Here is a 22922-nt window from a genome sequence, read left to right on the forward strand (position 1 = left end):
AGCCATACAGCCCCATATAGCCATACAGCCATACAGTCCCATACAGCCATACAGCCCCATACAGCCATACAGCCCCACTACAGCCATACAGCCCCATACAGCCATACAGCCCCATACAGCCATACAACCCCATACAGCCATACAACCCCATACAGCCATACAGCCATACAACCCCATACAGCCATACAGCCCCATACAGCCATACAGCCCCATACAGCCATATAGCCCCATACAGCCATACAACCCCATACAGCCATACAGCCCCATACAGCCATACAGCCCCATACAGCCATACAGCCATACAACCCCATACAGCCATACAGCCCCATACAGCCATACAGCCATACAGCCCCATACAGCCATACAACCCCATACAGCCATACAGCCCCATACAGCCATACAACCCCATACAGCCATACAGCCCCATACAGCCATCCAGCCATACAGCCCCACTACAGTCATACAGCCATACAGCCCTGTACTGCCCCATTACAGCCATACAGCCCCAAGACAGAGAGAGACAGAGAGAGAGAGAGAGAGAGAGAGAGAGAGAGCCATTTGCAACATACAATCCTTGAGGTTGTTATATTTAAATATTTTAAATCTTTTTTTTGCTTCGCTTCTAGACTGAAGGAACAGTTTGTTTGTTGCGAGCTTTCTTTGTTCACTTTGAATGTGCTGTGTATTGTTTTTTTGGTGTATTGGTTTTTTGGTGTATTGTTTTTTTGGTGTATTGGTTTTTTGGTGTATTGTTTTTTGGTGTATTGTTTTTTGGTGTATTGGTTTTTTGGTGTATTGTTTTTTGGTGTATTGGTTTTTTGGTGTATTGTTTTTTGGTGTATTGTTTTTTTGGTGTATTGTTTTTTTGGTGTATTGGTTTTTTGGTGTATTGGTTTTTTGGTGTATTGTTTTTTGGTGTATTGTTTTTTGGTGTATTGGTTTTTTGGTGTATTGTTTTTTTTTTCAGTTTCTGCACTGAATCAACTGTTCACATTGTATTTTGTCCCAGATGTGAGCGGAGGCCGTGCCTCTCCTAGGAGGAGCAAGTTGCAACATAGCGCCAACCGTCAAAGTGATAGAAACATTTTGACGTCTGAACTGTGAGATACACACAAGATATGACAACAAATCTTGTAAATGGAAAATAAACAGTGTGATTTCCTTGAGGCTGAGTGGTTTGTGTTTAAACAGGTGTTCAGACCGAACCTGCTCTGTGTGACACGTCCAGAGGTATAACTGAATGGATCACTATTCTGAATTGAGCAATACACTTCATCCTTCCTCATCAAAGGCTACTGTTTTCAATATGAAGTCAGCAAAAGCTTTGAAAATCCTCCCCTATTTCTGAAGCACATTAAAAACATCCTGCATTGACAAATAGCCCGTACAAGGGGCGGTGTGTACAGAGTATTGAAAGGACAAGAATATGTTCATGGAGGAATACACACTGGACTGGAGGTCTAACATAAATTCTGCCCATATTCAAACTGCCTTAATGCCAAGACTTGGTAATAATACTACATATAGGGTACGAGGAGACACTGGTTGAGAAGACCAGAGAAAGACTGTGTAATAGGGCTATAAACAGATATTTGGGCAATGTGTGGAAGGCTAGTCTGACACTTGACATGAAAGCTGCTCGTTTACAGAGCCATAGCAGATGTAGCAGCTCAACACAAGATGACACCACCCTCCACCCACACCTCCACCCACACCTTCTTCAACACACTGTCATTTCTTTCACTGAATTGTTTTCTTGTGTACTATGACAAAATCGTAGAAAAATATACTGTATAAGTGTCATTAACCAACACTCTGTGAGCATCTGAGCGTGTTTTGTTATAACCACCAAAAAGTAATAAGATTATTATTTATATGTGAACTCAACCTTGATGCCAACAGCTGTGTGTTCTCAGCCATGTCTGAACACATTGCTCATTAAAATGTTCATGTGTTTTGCTGGTGGACAACACAGAGAAGACTGTGGGGCAGGAGACAGCCATGGAACAGCGTTCAGCTGGATTAGAGCAGGAGGTCCTGGGATCTCTCTGATGTTACTAGCGTGTGGAAGACCTCCACACCATCAGACTGTGCTGGAGAAACTTCAGCAAAACTTCGCCAATTCACTGTGGCACGGCAGCTTGAAGAGGCCAAGACTGTGTGTGTGTGTGTGTGTGTGTGTGTGTGTGTGTGTGTGTGTGTGTGTGTGTGTGTGTGTGTGTGTGTGTGTGTGTGTATCAGTGCTTCCTCTAAGATGTGGTCTTAGTTCCCAGTTATCGGAAATCTTACAGTGATTTTTGCCATTAAAAAATAATCAGAAGGGTAGAAAAAAATAAATGAAGGGTTCTTCACATGGTCATTCATCTGAACTAGGATATGGCTGTCTAGAAAAGAAACAGCTACAATCCAGAGACTGACAGCTTGTTTTCTCTTGGTTTTTCTTGTAGATTGAGTGGAGAAGGGGCTGGTGGTCTGGTGGTGCTGCTGTATATGCTGATGTAATGAGAGCTTCTTCTCCCTGAGTGGTGTCGTCATATCCTCCACTTTTCCATTATCACTGTCAACACCTTTCCTACATCTATTAACAGAGTCACATAAGAACACACGAGACATCACGCAGTGGGGAAGACTGGGCATAAAACAAAACTTAAAAATACAGGTGCTAATGAAAATGTCATCTTAATGACATTGATAAGTCAGACTTTTTTTAAGGGTTTTGAGGACCCCAACACCAAAGCCTCTCTTTACCCCCAGCTTAATCAAGATCTGTCAGAAATCTGTCAAGAGTTCAATCTTGCTAAGTTGTAACATCTTTCTGAAACATATTTAAACAAAAATATTTTTATTTTGATGATCAGAGGGAAACCACAGCCCAAGTAACTGGATGATGAGTTTATACACCGGACATACACTGGACGTGCTGCTCAGGGTTTTAATTATTTGTAGTCTGTAAAAACAATTTTACTTTTTGCAGGTTAAATTACCTTGATGAATTTGTAATTGGCAAGTGGAAATATCACGACACAGACACTCTTTAGGACAATTTGTTGATATTCAGCCTCTGAAAAACTGAAGACAACACACTGAGGTTCAGCTTCAAACGTTTTCTGTGGGACAGATCTTGAAGAGGAGAGAATATTGAATTTTGCTGGCATGTCTTTGATATTTCTCTAATCATCTCCAATCACCGAATTTGCCTTTGTATCTTCCCGATATTATCCTCAGAGAGGCTAATTACATTACTAGAATGTCAACGTAATGCTTTAAAGCAAAACAGTTCCCACGGGTTTCACGTCTGTTGAGGTCAGCTTGACACAAAACACAAAATTAAAGTATGACGAAACTAATCCACTTGTCAACAAGCATATAGAATAAAACGAATCGTTTTTAACGGTTCCTTTAATTAACTCTGCAGGTTAGCACGCAATGACTTTTTACATATGATAACACGATAAGAGCTGAGGACACTGAAGTCTAGTCAAATGTTTTAGTGTTCTCAAAGTTGGGTAACATGAACTAATGAAGCATGTTTGCTTTAGAGTTTTGCCTGACACTGAGTTGGCCATTAAGGGGACACATGTCTCCAGTCCTCTCCCGCAGCCCCCTCTCTCTCTGGGACGTAATGAGGTGTCTGTGGGCCTCACCGATACCTCGCGTTCATCCTGTTGGGCTTATGTTCATGTCTGTGGTACTGCGGGAAAACCTTCACACACGGTTCACGAGGCTCGTGTGAACTCTGTGGCCACCATCCTCGTCAACTTTAACCACTGAACTTTACACTAGTACAGAGCGAATATGCAGGAATGCACCAGGGTTTCTCTTATCTCTCATAATAAGTGGGACATTCTCTGCCTTTCTCCACCGACGTGGTTTCACATTGTCCCGAGGACCGCGTGCATATGGCGCGAGCACGCCCCACCCCGCGCGCCTCTGTGAATAGGGAGGCGGGGGGCGGAAGGGGGGGGGGGGGGGGTTCGGCCGATAACGGCTATAAAATGTAAATAGTAAAAGGTGATAGTGGAGAGAGAGAGAAAGAGCACAGATTAACACTCTAACACCTGCTGAGATGTTACTATTCTTTTATCTAATGTCACCCTAATCACACTAGGCTCTAAAATTGTACGTTAACTATGTATTCCCATAGAAAGAATAACACAAGTACGTCCGTGAACGCACAAATGATTAATTGTTAATTTCTTCACAATGTGTGTGGTCAGTGAAATGGACACTAAGCGATGTTTTTAAAAAATAGTTGCATCATCGCAGGACACACAAAAGACACAACGAGACATTAGAAGTGCATTTAAAGCACCTGGCAGGTGGCGCAACTTCTGTGTGGAGAGGAATTCTGCGCAGGGAAGGTGAGGCGCGCGTTGGGCGCGCGTGAGGGGCGCGCGCGTGGCGTTGCGGGCGGAGCCTCGCGCAGCCCCGCACAGCCTCCCCGCGGCGCGCGATCACCGCTTGTAGAGGGAGAAGCGGGCGCAGTCGGGACCTGAGACGCACGTGCTAACGGCTCGAGAAGTTTGAACTGGCGGACGCGCGCGGCTTGTTCTGCAGGACACGGACACAGCGAGGACATCCGAGGGTCCAGACTCGGTTCAGGGGTCACACACTTGTGCCAGGATGCGTTTGAGCGCCTTCTTTGCGGGTTTACTCCTCGTATCCCTGTTCCATCAAGGTAACGTCGTTCGTTTATGAACGTACAAGTAGTTTCTCTTCTTTCTCAGGTGCTGGTGGGTTTCCACTGTTGCATGCACTGGTTAAATGATAATGGGAATCTTAACTGAAAGACAGACGCGTGGAGCATGTTTTACACAGCAGGTTTAACCTGAAAAGCTGCAGCTGGTATTCTGAATGAACACAGTTCATGTTAAAATGTCACAGGGGAGTCTAAGTTGAACTGGTTTCTGTATAGGTACAAAGTCGAAAAAAATCTAATCCTGTGGCTCGATAACAACGCCAGTTCAAGACGGTAAAGATAAGACGAAGGGAAACCTTTTCCAATTTAGCACAGTCCGATAAGATTAAATGAACCCCTCACCAATTTCACCAGTTTGATGAGTATACACAGATACTCAGACTCGGGTGAATCAGTTTAAAATCTAAAAGCTTTGCACTTTTTTTTATAGTTTTAAAACTGACGTTAATGGTGCTGTATTTTTGCTTCAAATCCTTGTACACATTCTGTGTAAATCCCTTTGCCAGGTTTGTGTGTGCCGGAGAGAAGGAGGTGGGGAGAGACTGAGACAGTAGGAGGGTTGGAATAAGAGAGGCGTTGCTTTCTCTCCTGCAGGCTCGAATACAGAACAGCTTCTGATCCGAATATCATGTTATACACCATAATCATGGTCACCACGAAAATCATCATAGTCTTCATCATTATGCTCTTCATCATCACTTTTGCCACCATAAGTGCCCAGTGTCTGAAAGGCTGTTAGGAGCAGACTGCGCACCCATGTGTCTGGTAGAAAACAGGAGAAGGCCCTTTCGGTCAGCCCTGAGTGGGTGAAGCGGTCAGGTTGGTACTGGTTTGCTGGATCGTCTTGCCGAGCAGCTGTGTGAGGTAGAACACCAACCAGTCGGATGGCTTTGCTCTCCCTCAGCGAGTCAAAAGCCCCTCACCTGCTGCGGCCGGTGGGTTGTCGCTGAGGTTCAGGGGATTCGCTCTGACCTTCGCTGATAAGCGTGAGTTACTTATTTAGAGCATGGTGGCCTAAAATGCTCCGGGTCAATCCATGCGTCTTGTAACTTGTAGTTCATTGTCCGATCTCTGATAACCAGTTAAACTATTAGACCAGTTAAACGTCAGGCTGGGAAGTTACATTTTGCTAAACATTTGCGACTGTAAGTAAGGTCCTGTGGGACTGTGAGTCCTACCAGACCAGATAACGCCCCTGGCAAACAGCCTCGTCCTGAGAGAGGCATCTGGTTTGTGTTCTTAGTGCATTGCCAGCCCGTCTCCCCTCCCCCAGTCCACCCAGAACACACACCACCAGCACACATCACACCTGCCAGTACTCGCTCGGCTGCTGGGATCGTCCTGCTTTGCTGAGTGGTGTGTGCCGAGGGTGTGTGTAACGCTGCCTTTCAGACAACATGCATGGCAAGAGTTGTTTGTTTGCACCGTGCTGTATGTTTTTGCCGTGGGTCCGTTTAATCTTCCCTCAGAGTCTGTTCTCCTTCCAAAGGGCGTTTAGCTGCTTCATCTCTCACATCTCCCTCGCTGCCCTATAGAAGCTGTTGGCTGGTTTTTTTGGTAGAAGGTGTGAAAGAAACGTGCTGCTGGGCATGTGCAGGATATCATCTGTAAATCATTATTGCAATACTGGCCATTATGATACAGACGCAACTGAAGAAAGCAATATGCAAATGAGCCCTCTATTTATTTGTTGTTGTTGGTTTGTGTGCGTGTGTGTGCGTGCTGTAAACGTCCTGATCAACCCCAGACACTCCACGTGAGTTGTTCTGTGTTTATATTGGTGTATTGCTTCTTTTACTGTGATCCTGGGTATGGGGCTAAAATAATTGAACCACATCAAGGATTCTGCAGTGTGTTTGTATACTGCAAACTCCACATTATCACAGTCACATTCTGTATGCAGTGCAAATCTGGATTCTATTTTCCAGAACTCCCAAATACTGATAATCTCGTTTTCTACATTGGGAAACATAATACTTGTAATGTATTCACAATAAAATAATGGTTTTGGTGTTTTAAGCATATATTCCATTGATTTTATTGATGAAAGCTGTTTTCTTACATTATGAAAAGGTGCATTTGTTGGGTAATGTGAAATGCCTTTGTGTTTTCAGGTGTGTCTTTATTATGAGGTTCAGAATGGCTTTGTTTCTCTTGCCCGTAAGCAATATATTTTTAAGCAGGAAAGGAGGTGGATTGGTTTTGTTTTTTTTTTTGTTTTTTTGTTCAAAGCTTTATCACTTTGAAGTTAAAAAGGTTAAGACTCAGACAGCTCAAAAATAAAAATGTTTTCCGCAGAGCTGTGAACTCTGTTTTGATATTTCACATTTTGCGCTCCTCAGGTTTCCCAACCCCCACCCGCTAGCTGCTCCATCAGCTCCACCTAAGAAACACTTTATCTGTTATCAGGCAAACAAAGGAACAAAGTTGTTTTGTGTTGGGAGAGGAGGGGACCCGTTGTTTTTTACGAGCGGGAAAGGGACAGTGCCGGGTCCCTAGCTGTGGACCTCTGTTCCTGCAGGAATGTCCTCCATTGACATGCATGAAGCTAGCTTTGGCTTTCTGGAGCCTCCTGGTGCTTGTGGGGCTCCACCCGGGGGGCGGGACAATGCCTCAGGTTGCTCCTCCCCCATTTTGTTATACAGTGCCCTCAAAATCTTGCATGGACCCCTGCCAGCCACAGTGTCACACCCCCCCCTCCCTTTTTTATTTATTAAGTGATGCGTGTACGATCACGACGTCTCCCCGGGTGTCCTCCCCAGCTGTAAATAAGCACTCCCGCTTGCCGCCTGCGTCCCGCTGAGACGGGGTAATCAGCTCCGCGTCTTCTTCTTTCACAACACTGCGTGTCCCTGAAAGACAGTGGGTCTCATCTGAATAACAACTGTAGCTCCCACTGCTGCGTTCACCATTCGAACGCTCTCAAATACCTGAAATATTCAATGAGAAGCATTTGCATTCTGTGAGAGGCAAAGTGGCTGGAACACGTACGTGTTTCTGTCCTTTTCGGTTTATAGTAATGTGATGGCCCCTCCCTGCACCTGTTGGTGGAGACCTCTCCACTGTGGGACAGGGGGAGGAGCTATTTTGATTGCCACTGCTAACAGCAAATGGCAAATGGCTTTGGATTTGTTGTTTTTTCGCAGTATCTTGGCATGCACCAGCTGATGGTAAACAACAGTGCCGTATATCTTACCGAATCCTGGTTGGGATGTGTCGGAATCCACCAATTCTTAGTCAATGTTAGCTTTGTTAACGTTTTCTAGAATTTTCTTAGACTTTTAAGGAATGTCTTTATATAATTTCTGAGTTGGATATTTAATTTAAAATATTTAAATGTATTTAAAATTCAGTTAAAATCAAAAAAAATATTCTTGAGAAAGAAATTAGATTTGTTGTAAACGTTACGGGTGACTAGATTCCAGCTTTTATGGCCAATGAAAAGTCAACGTTGTATATTTTTCTCCGAGGTCCTTTGACTGAACCGTATGGAGGAAGTTGGTCATTATTCTCTGCTGTGCGCCGCAGATCTCGGCGCTGCTGTGAGCCGTTATGTGTTTCAGCTCAAAAGCTATTACTTCACAGCAGCAGTTGCTGAATAGATTGCCAAAGGTTTAAAATATGAATACGTATAATCACCTTTTAGCGCTGTAATTCAACTGGATTATGGTGACCTTTGAGTTTCAGGATTGTAATAGGACAGAAATAGCTGTCAGAGTCAAGGGCTGATTCAATGGGACCAACTCTTGAGAGGGTAGTGTGTGTGTTCTGTGTTTTGTGAGCCGTGAATAGACACTGATTCCTTTTGTGAACGTGTTGCCGAGTTCCGTCTCTTGTCTGGCTATCACAGTGTTGAGGTTTAGTGCTCCAACCCACACGGCAATTGGACTGTCTTCTCCCAAAACATGGTTTCTTTAAGCATACGTGTGCTTTAGTCACATTGGACGTATTATTATAATTTTTTATCATCTGCCAAGTCTTTCGAGAGATGGAACCCACACCCTGGGCCTGCCTGCTATCTGATGACAAATATGGTCTGTGTTTTGTTGTTTGTTTGTTTGTTTTTTGATACCCCGTGACCCCTACTAGCAGGTAAAGATAAAGGATGGATGGATGTTTTTTGATAATCTACAGTGTCATCAGATTATGTGAGAATAAACCAAAACAGTTAACAGGCTTCATTATTCTACACAGTTAGAATAATTTATAGATTTACAAAATGTCCCAAAAAGCCCTGCCTAACTTGATTTAGAAAAACTGAAATTCAAATGTTAGTTTTATTTACTTGTCAGACAGGTTCCCATTCAGATAGTTCAGGAAAAAAACTGCATCCTTTAACTTCCAACAGGCCAATAATCAACTTACACCCACTCAACCCCCTCCTACACAATCTCTGACAAAGCTCAGCTCACAGAACTGATAGTGATGGCAACACCCCAGGTGTCGTAACTGTGTCCTGAGTGACACGTCTCGCCTCGCTCCCGTGGACTGGTAAACCCCAACAACGCCCTCGCTGGCACTAGACTCTGTGCAGGTCTGTGCTGTGTCATTTCAGCCACCCGCGTTGTTCTTCTCTGGTGTCGTGTGTGAGTTCGACGTCTCTGTGCAGCATGCGCGTGTGAACAGAGGCCAGGGCTCGGTGGAGGAGACTCTAATCTGAAGCTCAGGTCTTTTGTGGTTGGTAAAGGGGGTGGCAGACTGCAGGTGGGGATCAGCCTTTATTTGGAGCTACTTTGATGTTGCCTTTGCTTGTAGCATGCAGGCCGGAACAGGCTGGCCTCTGTGGATTTGTGTCAGGCACACCTGTTCCAGGTGAGCTCTCTCTGCACGCCCCCCCCCCCCCCCCCCCCCCCCACGACTCTCTGCCTCTCTGCTGTCCTTTGGCCTCTAAGCAGAGCCGGAGCCTGTCGCATTTTGAATGGTGTATTCCTTGCTTGCATTTCCTTCATATGAGCCAAAAGGTTTAGCTGTAAAAAGTTACTCATTTACAGTATTGTAAACTAGGCCAGTTTAACGCCAGCATTTCCACGGACGTGTCTCCTCCTACACGCCTTATAGTGAAGGTCGTTTAATGAACTCTTTAATCTTCAAACTGAAGATCCCTCTTTAATCATGAAACCAAATCTCTTTGAGATCGTAATTTAGATGACTGCTTGAGAATAGGTGAAGGAGCCTGCCACACCCGCCTGCAGTGTGCTAACACTGTAGACGTTTGTGGGGGTTCTTTGCACATTTATGCATGCAGACTACCACTAAGGGAAGATCAAGGTGCCATAGACAGTTTATGACCTGCTTGAATCCAGCTGTCTTGCATCTGGTCAGGCCCTAGACTGACTAGGAAGGACATTTTTCTTTGCTCGAGTGTTTGGACCAGCGCAGCACGCACTCGGAGGTTGGATGAATTATAATTCAGGAGCTGTTATGAATAGAAACAGACTGATGTTTTGGGAGAGCGCTTCTGTGCTGCGGGGGGGGGGGGGGGGGGGGGGTGATTCGTGCAGGTTGCTCTGAGATTAATATTTGCACAGCTTTTGTTTGTCCAGCTAACGGCGGTCTTGTCTCTCACGCCACTGGACTACACGGTGCTCCGTGAAAGCGGCTGTGTGCAGGGCTGATCTGTGGGCTGGGTTTCTCCAACTCTCCACACCAGCTCAAATTAGCAGATAACCCCCCCAGCCCCCCCCCCCCCCCCCCCCCCCACCACCACCACCACCACCACCACCACCAAAAGCAGACCCCTACATGACCCATAATGCTTGAGCTCCAGAGACTATGCAAGACTCCGGAATTCACATACACTTCAAATTCAAACACTGTCAGAATTCAAACACACACACACACACACACACAGCCTGCACACTCAGTGTTCACACACACACACACACACACACACACACACACACACACACACACACACACACACACACACACACACACAGCCTGCACACTCAGTGTTCACACACACACACACACAGCCTGCACACTCAGTGTTCACACACACACACACACACACACACACACACACACACACACACACACACACACACACACACACACACACACACACACACAGCCTGCACACTCAGTGTTCACACACACTCATCCAGTGATAAAGAAATGACCATGACTTCTGCCACAACTGAAGAAACTCTTCCCTCTCCGTTTGTGATGACTTGGGATCAAACCAAAAATAACAGGAGATTGGACATGCACATCGAAATCCTTATGTGGTGTCTGTGACGAAGCTTCCAGCGCAGTATGATACAAAACTGTCAGCATGAGTTAATCTGGACTCTTCCCACGGACGGTGGAATGTAAACTCGGTCATAACCCTAGATTGTAAATTGTGGTATAAGCTAATGGACTACTGGAAGCTTCTTGGCTGTATTTTGTTAATGCTTCTCTATCTGGTTTAATGGCTGCTTGGTAAGGAGAGCTGCTGGTGCATCTTTAGGGTCAGGTATGGGCTTCGTCATGACAGGCCTGTCATATCTCAACATCCTCCAGGGCCCCTGGGGGGTTCTTCCCATCAAATCCATAATTTAGAGCGTAATGGAGGTGATTCCAGAGAGCACTCAGCTTTCCGCCTGCTCACAGGGTCTGGTTTTCAGTGTAGTGGTCCGTCATGGCCATTTGTAGACGTTAATTTACGTCATTTTTAAGGAGCTTTAATGGCACTTGCTATGTTGGCTTGAGTAGAGGAGAACATTTGTGGAAGTAATAGGGACTCTAAATCAATTCCTCTGCTGTGTGTCATCCCCTTAAAATGGTGGCATGCTATAATGAACTTGACCTCTCTTTATTAGAGACACACACCCAGCCAGACGTACTGTGTGCTCTGTGGCTAATGGCTGTAACATCCGGGATCTCCCTAAAAGCACTTCCTACCTCTGAGTGGCAGCCCATTACAGCCTTGCAGAATCCTTAATGGTGAAATGATTTTTTAATGTATTTATTAATCAATATCCAAATAACTAATTATTGCTTTAAATGTTTAATTAGTCAAAATGGGATTTTTAGTCTTCATGAGATAATTTATCATTTCAATAAATCACTAAAGTGATAAAAGTTAGCATGATGTATGAAGATAGCAATGTGAAAAAAACAGAGAGGACATAAGGACTGTGGAGACATTCCTACGTAATAGGACGTTCCAGAAGAGTATTGGCTGTTTTAATGTTTCACTGAGGTCAGGCAATTTGAGACTACAGCACCGGTTAACGGATCTAATACCTAATACCGTGGTTGGTCAACTGAACTGGGGCAAGTAATGATATGCGGAATCATTGTGTGAGCGAATCAGAGCACAACAGACCTGATGTTTCCAGATGATGCGCTAATGCCGTAATGTTGTGGGCGGAGTCAGTGTTTCTTTCACCTGCTCATCAGCTCTGTGGAGGCCACACAACGCCTCCCTGTCTCTGCTGTTTGTGTGTTCATCTGGTGTTTACTCTCTTCTCTAATGTAGGTGCCACCGAATGTCGTGTTTGTTGAGTGAGATTAGATGGAGGGGACGTCTTCTAGGGCATGACTGACCATGGCATCCAGGCAGCAGATAGACTATTATAAACACATGCAGATAATAGACAGCTGTTGCCTAGCAATTCTGCTCGGATGGGTCTTTTACCAATCTGGGACTAGCAGCAAAGCAAATCAAGCAAACTATAGGGACAGAAACATGAAAGGGGAAAGTTGTATTTTTAACAAAAAGAAGTGTGTTTACATTTTTGTAAGCATCTAAAAAAAATCAGAGAATGAGTTTGTGTTTGTGCCTTTTCTGTTCTGATTTGTGACCGTTTTCACAGCTGAGTTTGCTAATCCCTTATTAACTAATCCTTTATTAATTAATCCCTTATAAACCATCTCAAGTGGCTTTTGTAGAGGTTCTGAAAAAGGTCACATGTAAACAAAACACAGCAGACTGAACTGATAGCGTGGATGAGAAAGTTAAGAACTCTTCACCTTCAAGTGTAGTTCAGTGATCAGATAAATACTTTTACACAAACTAATACCTGTTTTGCAACAAGTCCGTACAGGTGCAAACCTTCAAGCAGGAAACCTCTCATGGTAGAAATGACAGAGTTGTCTGAATGTCTGCACTCACACACCTATCATAATGTTCACACAACCATCTGTGTTCACATAATTTTGAATAAGGGCAATCAGACATTCCATGGTTTTGGTTTAAAATGCACGTTTTGAAAACAAAAACCAGTTTCACAGTGAGAGTTTGCTTGAATCTATAGGGTAACTGATCCGAATCAACTCATGGTCCAGATCAACTGATCCAGATCAACTGATCCAGATCAACTCATGATCCAGATCAACTGATCCAGATCAACTCATGATCCAGATCAACTGATCCAGATCAACTACTGATCTTGATCCTGATCCTTTTGATCTGCCAACTTCATTCTTCAGCATTTTGGGATTTCTGATACATGATATCAGTATCTTGAATAAAAGCCACAGTTGTAGACTTTGACTTTGGTGGTGCTGACACAGACGGACCCTCGTCAGGGACGAGTGGGGACTGGGACGTGTTTGTCTCATCAGAATTCTGAAGTAGGGCTGAACGATTTTGGAAAATAATCTAATTGCAATTTTTTATCTTACCCGTTTTGCAGGGTACCTGACGTTGAGCAGCATCTTTTTAAAAGCCAAAGTAATTCCACACAACTGATGTGCTGCCCCTCTTTGTTATTAGACTTTCAGTTGTGTCAGCTTCTGTCGAGCCTGAAGCCATTGTGCAACAAGTTAAAGTGCGCTGTGTTAACTTCACTTCTCCACCTCCCTGCCTCCTGCTCGGGTTTGCTCCGTTCGTCCTCGGCTCGGCTCGCTCCCAAGTCACGTGACCAGTTTAAATCGCAGCCTTTGCGATTAGAGAATCGTGTTTTAAAATATCGCGAGATTATCGCAAATGCAATTAATCGTTCAGCCCTATTCTGAAGACGGTGAAGTGTTTGTGTTTGGGTCTGTCGTGGGTGCGACAGTGAAGATTGAAGTGAAGATTGAACAGGAAAAACCAGAATTACAAGCTTTTCAAGCATTTATTTATGTTTACATTGTTCCTAATACAAAAACCGAATTGGGTAGAAAACTGCATTCAGAAACGTAGCCTAAGGCATGTTAAAGCTTTTATTATGAAGATTAATACTGATATAATGATATGTAATTGTGTTATTATATTAATATATTAGCATATTATAATATTATTATATCATTGTAGAGTGTATGTCTTCATCTTCATCTTGATGCAATAGTTCTCTTCATCTGAACGAATCAGAATATGGAACTTTGACATGGCCTTTACACGGTGAACCTCAGACCTTTATGGGTGTCGTTTTGTCCGCTGAGGTGGAGGTTCTGGGTGGGGTCCGGCTGTCCAGCAGTCCTGGACTTTTCCTGCAGACTTCACGCACTCCCTGGTCTTTGGAAGTTATTTGCTGTTTTATCTTTGTGGACATTTCGCTCTCCAGAAGCCAATTTTAGCACTTAATAACACAGGGCTTATGTGTTCATCTCCAGAATGGTATTGAGGGTGAGGAAGACGGAAGTCTGATTTCCCCTGTGAGTTTGTGTTTGAGAGCTTTTTCGTGTGGAGAAGGAAGGTTTTTTCATAGCTGTTTTTTGACTTTGTTTTCAGCCCGCCTCTGTGAAGCCAGACTGTAGATATGTGATCATTTGTGTGACATGCCTGTCTTTACAAAAGAAAAGTTGTATTCAGCCCCAGAAATCTCAGGTAGTTGGAAGGAAAGGGAGAGCTGGATGCGTATTGCACAACCATGAGATCTACCTTCATTTGAATATTCAAATTCTTCTGACTGCTTTGCCTAACAACCAGACGTAGCCACTTAGCATGATCCAAAAGCATTCAAATTACATGGGGAATATTAATGTTTGTGCTTGTCTGCCAGCTGAAAGCTTTATGTTATCACGATAACTCTACATCCTTCAAATATCATGTGTTTACAGTAGCACAGATAGCTTGAGGGTCTAGTAAACCTTTATTCTGACCCTTATTCTGACAGAATAAGATGTATTCTTATCAACCTTGTTTGTTTATTCCAGTGAGAGGATATCCAACCATGGTTGGCCAGTATGGGGAAGCCATTGAGATTCCTTGTAACAACGGGATTGCCAATCCAGAGAACATCTTCATAACCAAATGGAAATACGTAAGTTTAGCAACAGGTGGAATTTAGAAAGTGTAAAGAAAGTGAGACGTGTTTAATCTGTTATTCTGGTCGTGCTGTGGTGATGCGTTGAGCCCACTTCACAGTCTCCTCTGTCGGTATAAACATACTTCTTCTTACTTCATACTTCTAAACATACTTCTTATTTTTTTAAATAAAACAATTCTGTTTCCCAGAACAAGAACGACGGCAGCACCGGCGACCTGCTGATCAAAACTCAGGGGAAGAACGTCTCTGTGTTGGACAACGCCGACTTCAAGGGCAGAATCAGCCTCGCTAAAGACCTGAGCCTGCGAATCTCCCAGGCAAAACTAGTCGATCAGAAGATCTTCACGTGCATCATTGTCAATGATAACGACATATCTGAGTACTCTGTTCAAGTGAAAATTCACAGTACGTTTGCTAAGACAACGCAAAGCACTAGTCAATATATTGAAATAAATGTTAGATCGTTTGTATGACGACATTGTGTTCTTTGACAGAGACCCCCTCTGCGCCCACGATCACTAACCAAGCCACAGAGATGGAGATTGGCAAACTAACAATGGTATGTTAGATTTTTCTTATTAACGTTTGCTAAATTGTAATAATGTCATGACGGGGATCTTGTTTTCTTATACGCATAATTCTGTGCTACACTTTCATTAGATTAAATCCGAAGGCATCCGGCCTTGGTGAAGACAGCAGCAGACAGAGAATGGCCTGCCGTGTGTCCTTGAAGTTTTGGCTTCTTTAAAATAAAAATGGCAGAATAAGCAAACTTGGATGAAATTGAACCTTTTCACTACATGTGAGGGGTTCAGTTAGGGCATGTCCACTGTCCTGCTGGCTTTGAATGCCCTGTCTGACTGAATGTTTTCGTCTTTATCTGCATTTGAAGGCCAGCGCCTGAAACACTGTTGTTTACCATGGCTACAAAACACGGAGCGTGTCCTCAGAGAATGTGCGGCTTGTTCTGAGATAATGTCTGCTATATTATTGGCAGTTTGATGATTTAGAAGGTCAATGCAGACTTTTATTTCTTTATTTTTTAGATGGGCGTAATTATATAAGGTCAGGTCATGTTTTGAATGAACTCTCTCTCGCTGAGGTCGAGTTGCTGATGAAAGATCTTCATGTGTACACGGCTGCTCCCCTGATCACTAGTCTTCACAGACACAGTCTAGCCGCTTCGCTGCATTGTTATTAGGGAGGACTGTTATCTTTACAAATCACAACTTATGAAAGGTTAAGCATACTTCGAATTATAAAATAGTTTTAATTTTAGAATACTCAGTTATTTTGCCTTGATGAAAAAACTATTATAGCGTACCTGGTTTTGAAGTGTCCCCTTGCACTTAATAACTGTATTTTTAATCCTTTTCTAAGGTTAATTGCACAATAGTCAAACATGCTGACGTAATTTACTTTCTAAGCCTGCTTTATGCCTCTTGTGTTTGTCAGCTGGGAGAGTGCTCTACACAGTACGCATACCCAGCGGCCAACGTCTCGTGGTATAAGAATGGCGTTCCCCTCCTGGCTGATCAGACAGGTACGAAGAACAGACGGTCGAGGTTGGAACGGCGGCTGGAGTTAGAGGGGGAGATGTTGGTATAATGAGCTTTGTGATTCCAGGGGTGAAGCTCACTACAGCCGTGCAGGAGGACAAGACCACCGGCCTGATGTCAACGTCCTCCAAGCTGGAGTATATGGCCGTGAAGGGAGACCTAAACGCCAAGTTCACCTGTGCCGTCCATCATAAGAGCCTGACCTCTGACCTGGTGTCTGCCCCTGTGACCTTCGTCCTCAACTGTGAGTTTCTCTCCTGGTCTAAGCCTGTTTAATATCTTTCAATCATACTAATGATACGTTTGTATAGAAAAAAAACAGAGCCTGCGTCAGTGAACAAATCACACTTAGTTTAATGTTTGTGGGTAATTCAGAGTAGGCCATTTTCCACTCAAACTGGCTGAAATTATCAGAAATTACTGGCTGGCTGTACTGCATTCAAAAAGGCGCAGAGCAGAGCTATTGAAGGTTCAATGGGGCTTTGTCGGACTCCTCGGGGCAAGACTATGAAGAAACTAACCCCGCTGCGACCTTCAAAAGCTCTCCTCAGCTCCACAGCATTCTAAAAAAACCTCCTCTCTTCACATCGAGTCTCTGACTCGCGCATTGCAAAGATCCGCAGTGTGTTTCTGTTCTGGCGCCTCAGTCCCTCCCCTCTCCGCCCCCACAGACCCCCCGGAGAACATCAGCCTCCTCATTACGCCAGCAGACACCATCAAGGAGGGAGACAACGTGACCCTGAAGTGCAGGGCTGATGGGAACCCGCCCCCCGCCGGCTACAGCTTCCACATCAAGGTAAGCTCCGCCCTCTAGCACCTGTGCTTCCTCCTTTTCCAGCCTGGAGCCCTTTATGACCTCAGAGGTGGGCGGATCTTCTTTAGGAAACTAAACACTCCTCCTTCTGTAGGGGAAGAAGGTGACGGTGGAGAAGTCGGACACATACACGCTGACGGGTGTCACGCGGGCCAGCACCGGGGAGTACAAGTGCTCCCTGCTGGACAACGAGGCCATGTCGGCCTCGAGGAGCATCGTGGTCATGTGTAAGACCTCCGCAGCTTCTTCCCAGCTCACCTAACGCACGACTCTGAACGATCCAGAATCGTTAGGAACTGAAATGTTCTCCCTTCCTTTCTCTTCTGCTGTAGATCTGGACATTGCCCTGTCAACAAGAGGAAACGTCATTAAACGTGTTGGCGAGAACTTCGAGGCAGCTGTGGTGGCGAATGCATCTGGAGAGGCACAGATCTCCTGGTCAAAGGTAAGATAACCAAATATTTAAATTAACACACAAAAAAGTGCTTCACGTGAGTTAGCCATACACTGCCCATTTTACTGAGTAGCTTGATGCGATTGTTCACCAGTTCCTGACATCCAAAACTCTATTTTAGAACAAGGCAAAACTGAATGGTGCGCCCAGGTTTGGCAAGCTGAAGCTCTCAGACTCTGGAGTGTACGAGTGCGTGGCGTCCATGGCTGGGATTGAGAAGAAAGCCTCGTTTGAGCTCTCCGTGCAGGGTACGGCTGTCTCTCTCTGCTCCTAACGTCAGTCACTTCAGCACTCCTGTGCTTGTCCAAACCATCTTGAAAAAAGGTCCAATAAATTCTGTGCAAAGTTTTGAACCTCTATTAACTATGACCAAACATCGCCAAAGGAGTCCAGCAACAACCCCCACCACCACCACCACCATCTGAAGCTGTCCACATTTAGCATTTAGCCCCCTATCTATGTGCTGCATATTCCTGCAATATCGTGTGCAGCTTTCTGACGCCCCCCAGCACGGTGGTGTGTGTGGCTGTCTCCTGTCCCTCATCACGTGTCCTCCCCCCCCCCCCCCAGGTCCTCCGGTGATCAGCAGGTTGACCAAACGGCGCAGTGACGACGGCATGTTTAAGGTGTTGAGCTGCGAGGCTCACGGCTCTCCGGCGCCCTCTGTGCTGTGGAGCATCAATGGCACCAACGTGAGGGTTTAACGCCGCTCCCCAAACACCACACCACGCCCTCCCTCACACAGGACCACGCTGACCTATTAAACAGACCTATTTATTACTGCAGGCTTAGAGCAGCGCCCCCTAGATAAGACAAGGTGTATTGCAGACAGTGTGCTGACATTCTTCACATTTTGTTTGCAACTGGCTTGCTGAAGCTTATGACTTCTCTCTTTCATGGTGGTAGTGTGTCAAAAGACAGCAAAATCCTTTTATGTGGGACACATGTGGCATATTCAGAGCTGTGGAGAGTATTTTGCCATGAGAGTGGTAGTCAAAAGTGACAGTTGTCTTGTATATATGCAGAGAAAATAAGAATTTTCTCAATGTGGCACTTGCTGAAAAGAACAGGCAACAAGCAACTTCCTTGTGTCTGTGGGCTCCTGTCTGTCTGAGTCTGTGTGACGCAGGCTGAAAACCATCATGCCTGAGCAGAGTGGTCCATCTCAAACCAGCTTCTGGGCATCACCACATCAACTTCCCTTTCTCTGCGTAGTAGGGAGGTGTCGATTAAGGTGTCAGTGGTGAGGCAGAGATCAGGAGAATTGATTGCTGGCACTATACTGCCCTCCAGTGGCACATTGTGCAATCACAGCTGTGCATGGCAATACCAGACCTAGTAAGAGTTGTCTAGGCTCACTACTTATTCGGTTCTGCAGCACATCACATATAACATAAAGCACTATATATGAAATACACGCTCACCAAAGGTAAACAACGCATGTCTCGTGTAATTACAGGCTACGGAGAGTGCCTTCGGGGAGGGGAAAGTCATACACAAGATCACCATCAGCCCAATGGTGAATCTGACGGTGAACTGCACTGTTGTGAACAGTCTGGGTCAGGACACAAAGAGCATTGACGTGTCGACTCGTAAGTACAGGCCTACAGGCCGCGCCTGATTGGGCCCTCCTGCGAGTGCCCCCGCCCCCTCCTGCGAGTGCCTCCCGCCCCTTCACCGAGTTCATCTCCATATCGGCTCTCAAACCGTCGTGGGTGGAGATACAGCGGACCCGTCTCCTCCGTTTGAGAGGTCCACCCAGGACGGTTGGAGCTCCCTCGTTCTTCTGTTCTTTCTTTTCCTGGTTCGTTGGGATGCTGGACTCTGTCGCCTGTACGCGTGCTTTCACTCCGCATGCCCCCAAAAAACACGTGAATCCTTCCGGAGCGGTCGCCGTGGCTACCGGATGCGCTTTGGCTCCGGCAGCAGAGGCTTCCGGGCTGCGGTTGCCCCGGCGATGCTGTGTTTTGGCGGGCTCTCTGGTGCTGGGGTGGGCGGGGCACTTTCAGCACTTCCTGCTTCGGGTTAGCTATTAGCATTTGAGCAACTTTCACAGGTTTGCATGCTTCTCTAGAGACCTAGTGCTCAAAGTCTTGGACAGTCACAGGGAATCTGTAAATCTAAATATTCTGTTATAATTTCCACTGATTCATTGATAAACAGTTTGCATTAAAACCTAATATGTCAAAAAATACACACAAATTGTTGATCTTATATCTGATTTCAGTATTTGACGAGGTGACAATGGACAAACGAGGTGAGTTCAAGAGGTTTCATGATTACTTCTTCTGTGAAACAGCAAATGATGTGTTGTTTACAAACCGACTTCATCCAATTTGGGCATAACTAAAATAGTTTAGATACAGTATCGATCAGAAATGTCTCCGTTGTTGTCGTGATTATGTTGGTGTGAGAGGCAGAGGGGGGTCTCTGGTGGACCAAACAGAGGAGCTGACCTAACCAGCATCCTGACAGAACCAGTTTTTAACCACCTAATGTTTTTTCAGTCTTTTATTAATTGTTTGTGAACATCTCCATAGCCGAGTCTCTCCTGCATAACCATTACTGGATGTATTAGTAAGCGTCTCCCTTTCTGTCTCTATGTGCTCGTTTTAGCGTTGACATATTTGCATCTCCTCCTGCATGTTGGTTGTTTCTCCAGCAGATCAGGCGGAGGGATCCACGGACCAGACGCGTCTGGTGGTGGGCATCGTGGTGGGTCTGCTACTGGCCGCCCTGGCTATTGGTCTAACCTACTGGCTCTTCATGAAGAAAACCAGGTGATCACTAAGGCAAACCCTTCCACACATGACACAATTATCTCAAATCTGCTCTCAACATCAGAGAACATTTGGAACTCCAGGCACATATATATAAAGTTGTGATGTTCCTGAACGTGGCGTGAGGGGTGTGTTGGGGAGATGTAACAGTCTCCTTCTGCTGCAGGGAAGGAACGTGGAAAACAGGAGAGAAGGAGGATGGAACCCTGGAGGAGAGCAAGAAGCTGGAGGAAAACCAGAGCCAGAAAGCAGAGGTGTAAAACTCAGAGAGACCAGGGTGAGAGCATGGAGGAACACACACATGATCACACACACACACACACACACACACACACACACACACACACACACACACACACACACACACACACACACACATGGAGGATCACACACACACACGGAGGAACACACACCATCACACACACACACACATGGAGGATCACACACACACACGGAGGAACACACACCATCACACACACACACACACACACGGAGGAACACACACACACATGCTCACAAACACTTATGTGTAGTTCTGCACATGTCTGATGTAATGCAGTAAATTCTCTATTGTTTGCAGATGCACTTTTGCTGTCAGTATAATACTGTGACTGTTGCAGGAGGATAATTTCTATATAATGATATACTTGGTTTTCAGGAAAAGAGGCAGTATTGTAGCAAGAGGATTGCAACCTGCGCCAAACCTGGGAAGCTGGTGGTAGACCATCAGGTTTGATGAGCCTCTGATCCAGTGTGTCTCATGGGTCTCCTTCTTCTTGTGAAAGGGAAATCTTAAAAATGATTCACCTTGTATAGTTGTAAATCTTCTGTACTGAGGATTATGTGTTTAATGTACCTGTTTGGAAACTTGAGTATGCTGTTAATATTTGTTGCTTTTGACAAAAGATTAGGGCCTTCTTCTTTTTTTTAATAAAAGCATTTTTTATTTTTTTCGTTGGCCATTTTACCTCATTTGTAGGAAAGCTGTGATTTCTATTTTGGTTTTGGAATAAGTGGTGTGTTTCTTTTGGAATAAGTGGTGTGTTACCCTGTCAGTTGTGACTCCTGTAGTTGATTCAGGGTTTGTTTTGTATCATATTGCACAAAGTACCTGATCTACACTGCTGTTAACGGTACTGGTTTTGTATGGGTTCTGGCAGTCACAGTAATTCAAAAATAATTTTTTTGTTTTGTTTTTGTTGTTTTTTTTTTTAAGTTTAAATGAATTGCCTTAATTTGGATTTCGATTTGCCTTTTCTTGGTACAGAGGTGTCTGCATTCATCTAGAACGTGCATTTAAAACTCTTTCATTTTTGAGGGAAATTTTATGTTGATTAAATGATAGTGAATTATTTCTTTTTTGCGTTGGATATTCTGTCTGTTTTAAATCGGGAGTATGTCATAGATCATGAAGTTGAAAATCAACCATATTTTCAGTAGAATTAGTACTGAATACTCAATACAAACCAGGTGTACAGACAACTGATTTGTTTCCTGTTAAACATTTCTAGAAATCCACTTTTATCTGATCAGTATCTGGACTCAATAATCCAGTGTGTCTGACTCTGGTTGTACTAGATTGATTGAGGTTCGTGGGCACTGAGTAAAAGTTACAAATGTAGACCTGAACTCTGAGGCTGCAGTATTAACAACTCAGAATTTAATTGCTTGACAAAAATGAAAAACACCAGTGATTCGATGTGAAGCCTATCTCTAACATGCTTGCTGTTACCAATTTATAACAGGGACTTTTATGTTATAAACATGTAAGGAAAACATTCTCAAACTTGTGGCAGCATAGTGGAATATGGGCCTTTTCATTTGTGAATAATGTAACCTCCTCCTTTATTTGAGACTGATTAAAACCTTAATTTAAAACCTTAATGTGAACAATTCAAAAGTAAACTGACTGTGGCCCTAGTTAAACCCACATAACATTAGTGGTACGAAATAATCCCTAAACTTGTGTTTTCAGTAAGATTCAGTATTATTTACACTTTTTTTGGCAGCAGCAGAGCTGAATCTATTCTAGTATGAATGCGTTAAAGGTGTAAATATTACAGATGTTTTGTTATTTTTGTGTTCTATTTATGCTCTTTATACTCAGCCATGGTATTTGTTACATTCTCAAAAAAAAAAAAAAAATACACCTGTTACTGGAAGGCAAATGATGGCATTTTGTTGCAGGCAGTGAGATTGCGATATTCTGTTTCTTGTGTTCTGTTATATTACTGGATTACATGGCCGACTCCATTACCTATTTCATTTTTGTGCATTTAAACCACCAGTTAGACCAAAGAGGGTGATTGTCACCATTCAAATTGTAAATACAGACTGTGTTTTTTGTTATTTTAACACTTGTTTAAATAAAGTGTACATTTCAGTAACAACAACACTGAGAGTTTGCTTACGTTAATCAAGAATGTTCTCCC

The 22922-nt window shown here is 44.3% G+C and overlaps 1 protein-coding gene across 4 annotated transcripts; it reads left to right on the top strand.

Moving 5' to 3' along the window:
* The first annotated feature begins 4434 nt into the window (after positions 1-4434).
* Positions 4435-22673, top strand: alcamb (activated leukocyte cell adhesion molecule b). 4 transcript variants are annotated; one of them, XM_076976429.1, is made up of 16 exons: positions 4435-4678; positions 14771-14877; positions 15072-15288; positions 15378-15442; positions 16339-16426; positions 16510-16686; positions 17114-17238; positions 17351-17483; positions 17589-17701; positions 17832-17958; positions 18281-18402; positions 19170-19302; positions 19938-19967; positions 20376-20490; positions 20657-20767; positions 21149-22673. In XM_076976429.1, the coding sequence occupies exons 1-15, from the start codon at positions 4624-4626 to the stop codon at positions 20748-20750; spliced, it is 1701 nt and encodes a 566-aa protein (XP_076832544.1). In that variant the 5' UTR covers positions 4435-4623; the 3' UTR covers positions 20751-20767; positions 21149-22673. The 4 variants fall into 4 exon arrangements, with proteins under 4 accessions (XP_076832544.1, XP_076832545.1, XP_076832546.1 ...); XM_076976428.1 differs by having other exon boundaries at positions 4436-4678; positions 20373-20490; XM_076976430.1 differs by lacking the exon at positions 19938-19967 and having other exon boundaries at positions 20373-20490.
* The last annotated feature ends 249 nt before the right edge of the window (positions 22674-22922 follow it).

This window comes from Brachyhypopomus gauderio, chromosome 16, assembly GCF_052324685.1.
Source record: "Brachyhypopomus gauderio isolate BG-103 chromosome 16, BGAUD_0.2, whole genome shotgun sequence".
Lineage (NCBI taxonomy): Eukaryota > Metazoa > Chordata > Actinopteri > Gymnotiformes > Hypopomidae > Brachyhypopomus > Brachyhypopomus gauderio.

What these genes read in the sequence shown, in the direction of transcription:
- alcamb (XM_076976428.1), top strand. Translation starts at nt 4,624, where the DNA reads ATGCGTTTGAGCGCCTTCTTTGCGGGTTTACTCCTCGTATCCCTGTTC. An exon ending in CGTATCCCTGTTCCATCAAG is followed by an intron (nt 4,679 to 14,770) that starts GTAACGTCGTTC and finishes TGTTTATTCCAG; the next exon opens with TGAGAGGATATCCAACCATG. An exon ending in TGTGACCTTCGTCCTCAACT is followed by an intron (nt 16,687 to 17,113) that starts GTGAGTTTCTCT and finishes CCGCCCCCACAG; the next exon opens with ACCCCCCGGAGAACATCAGC.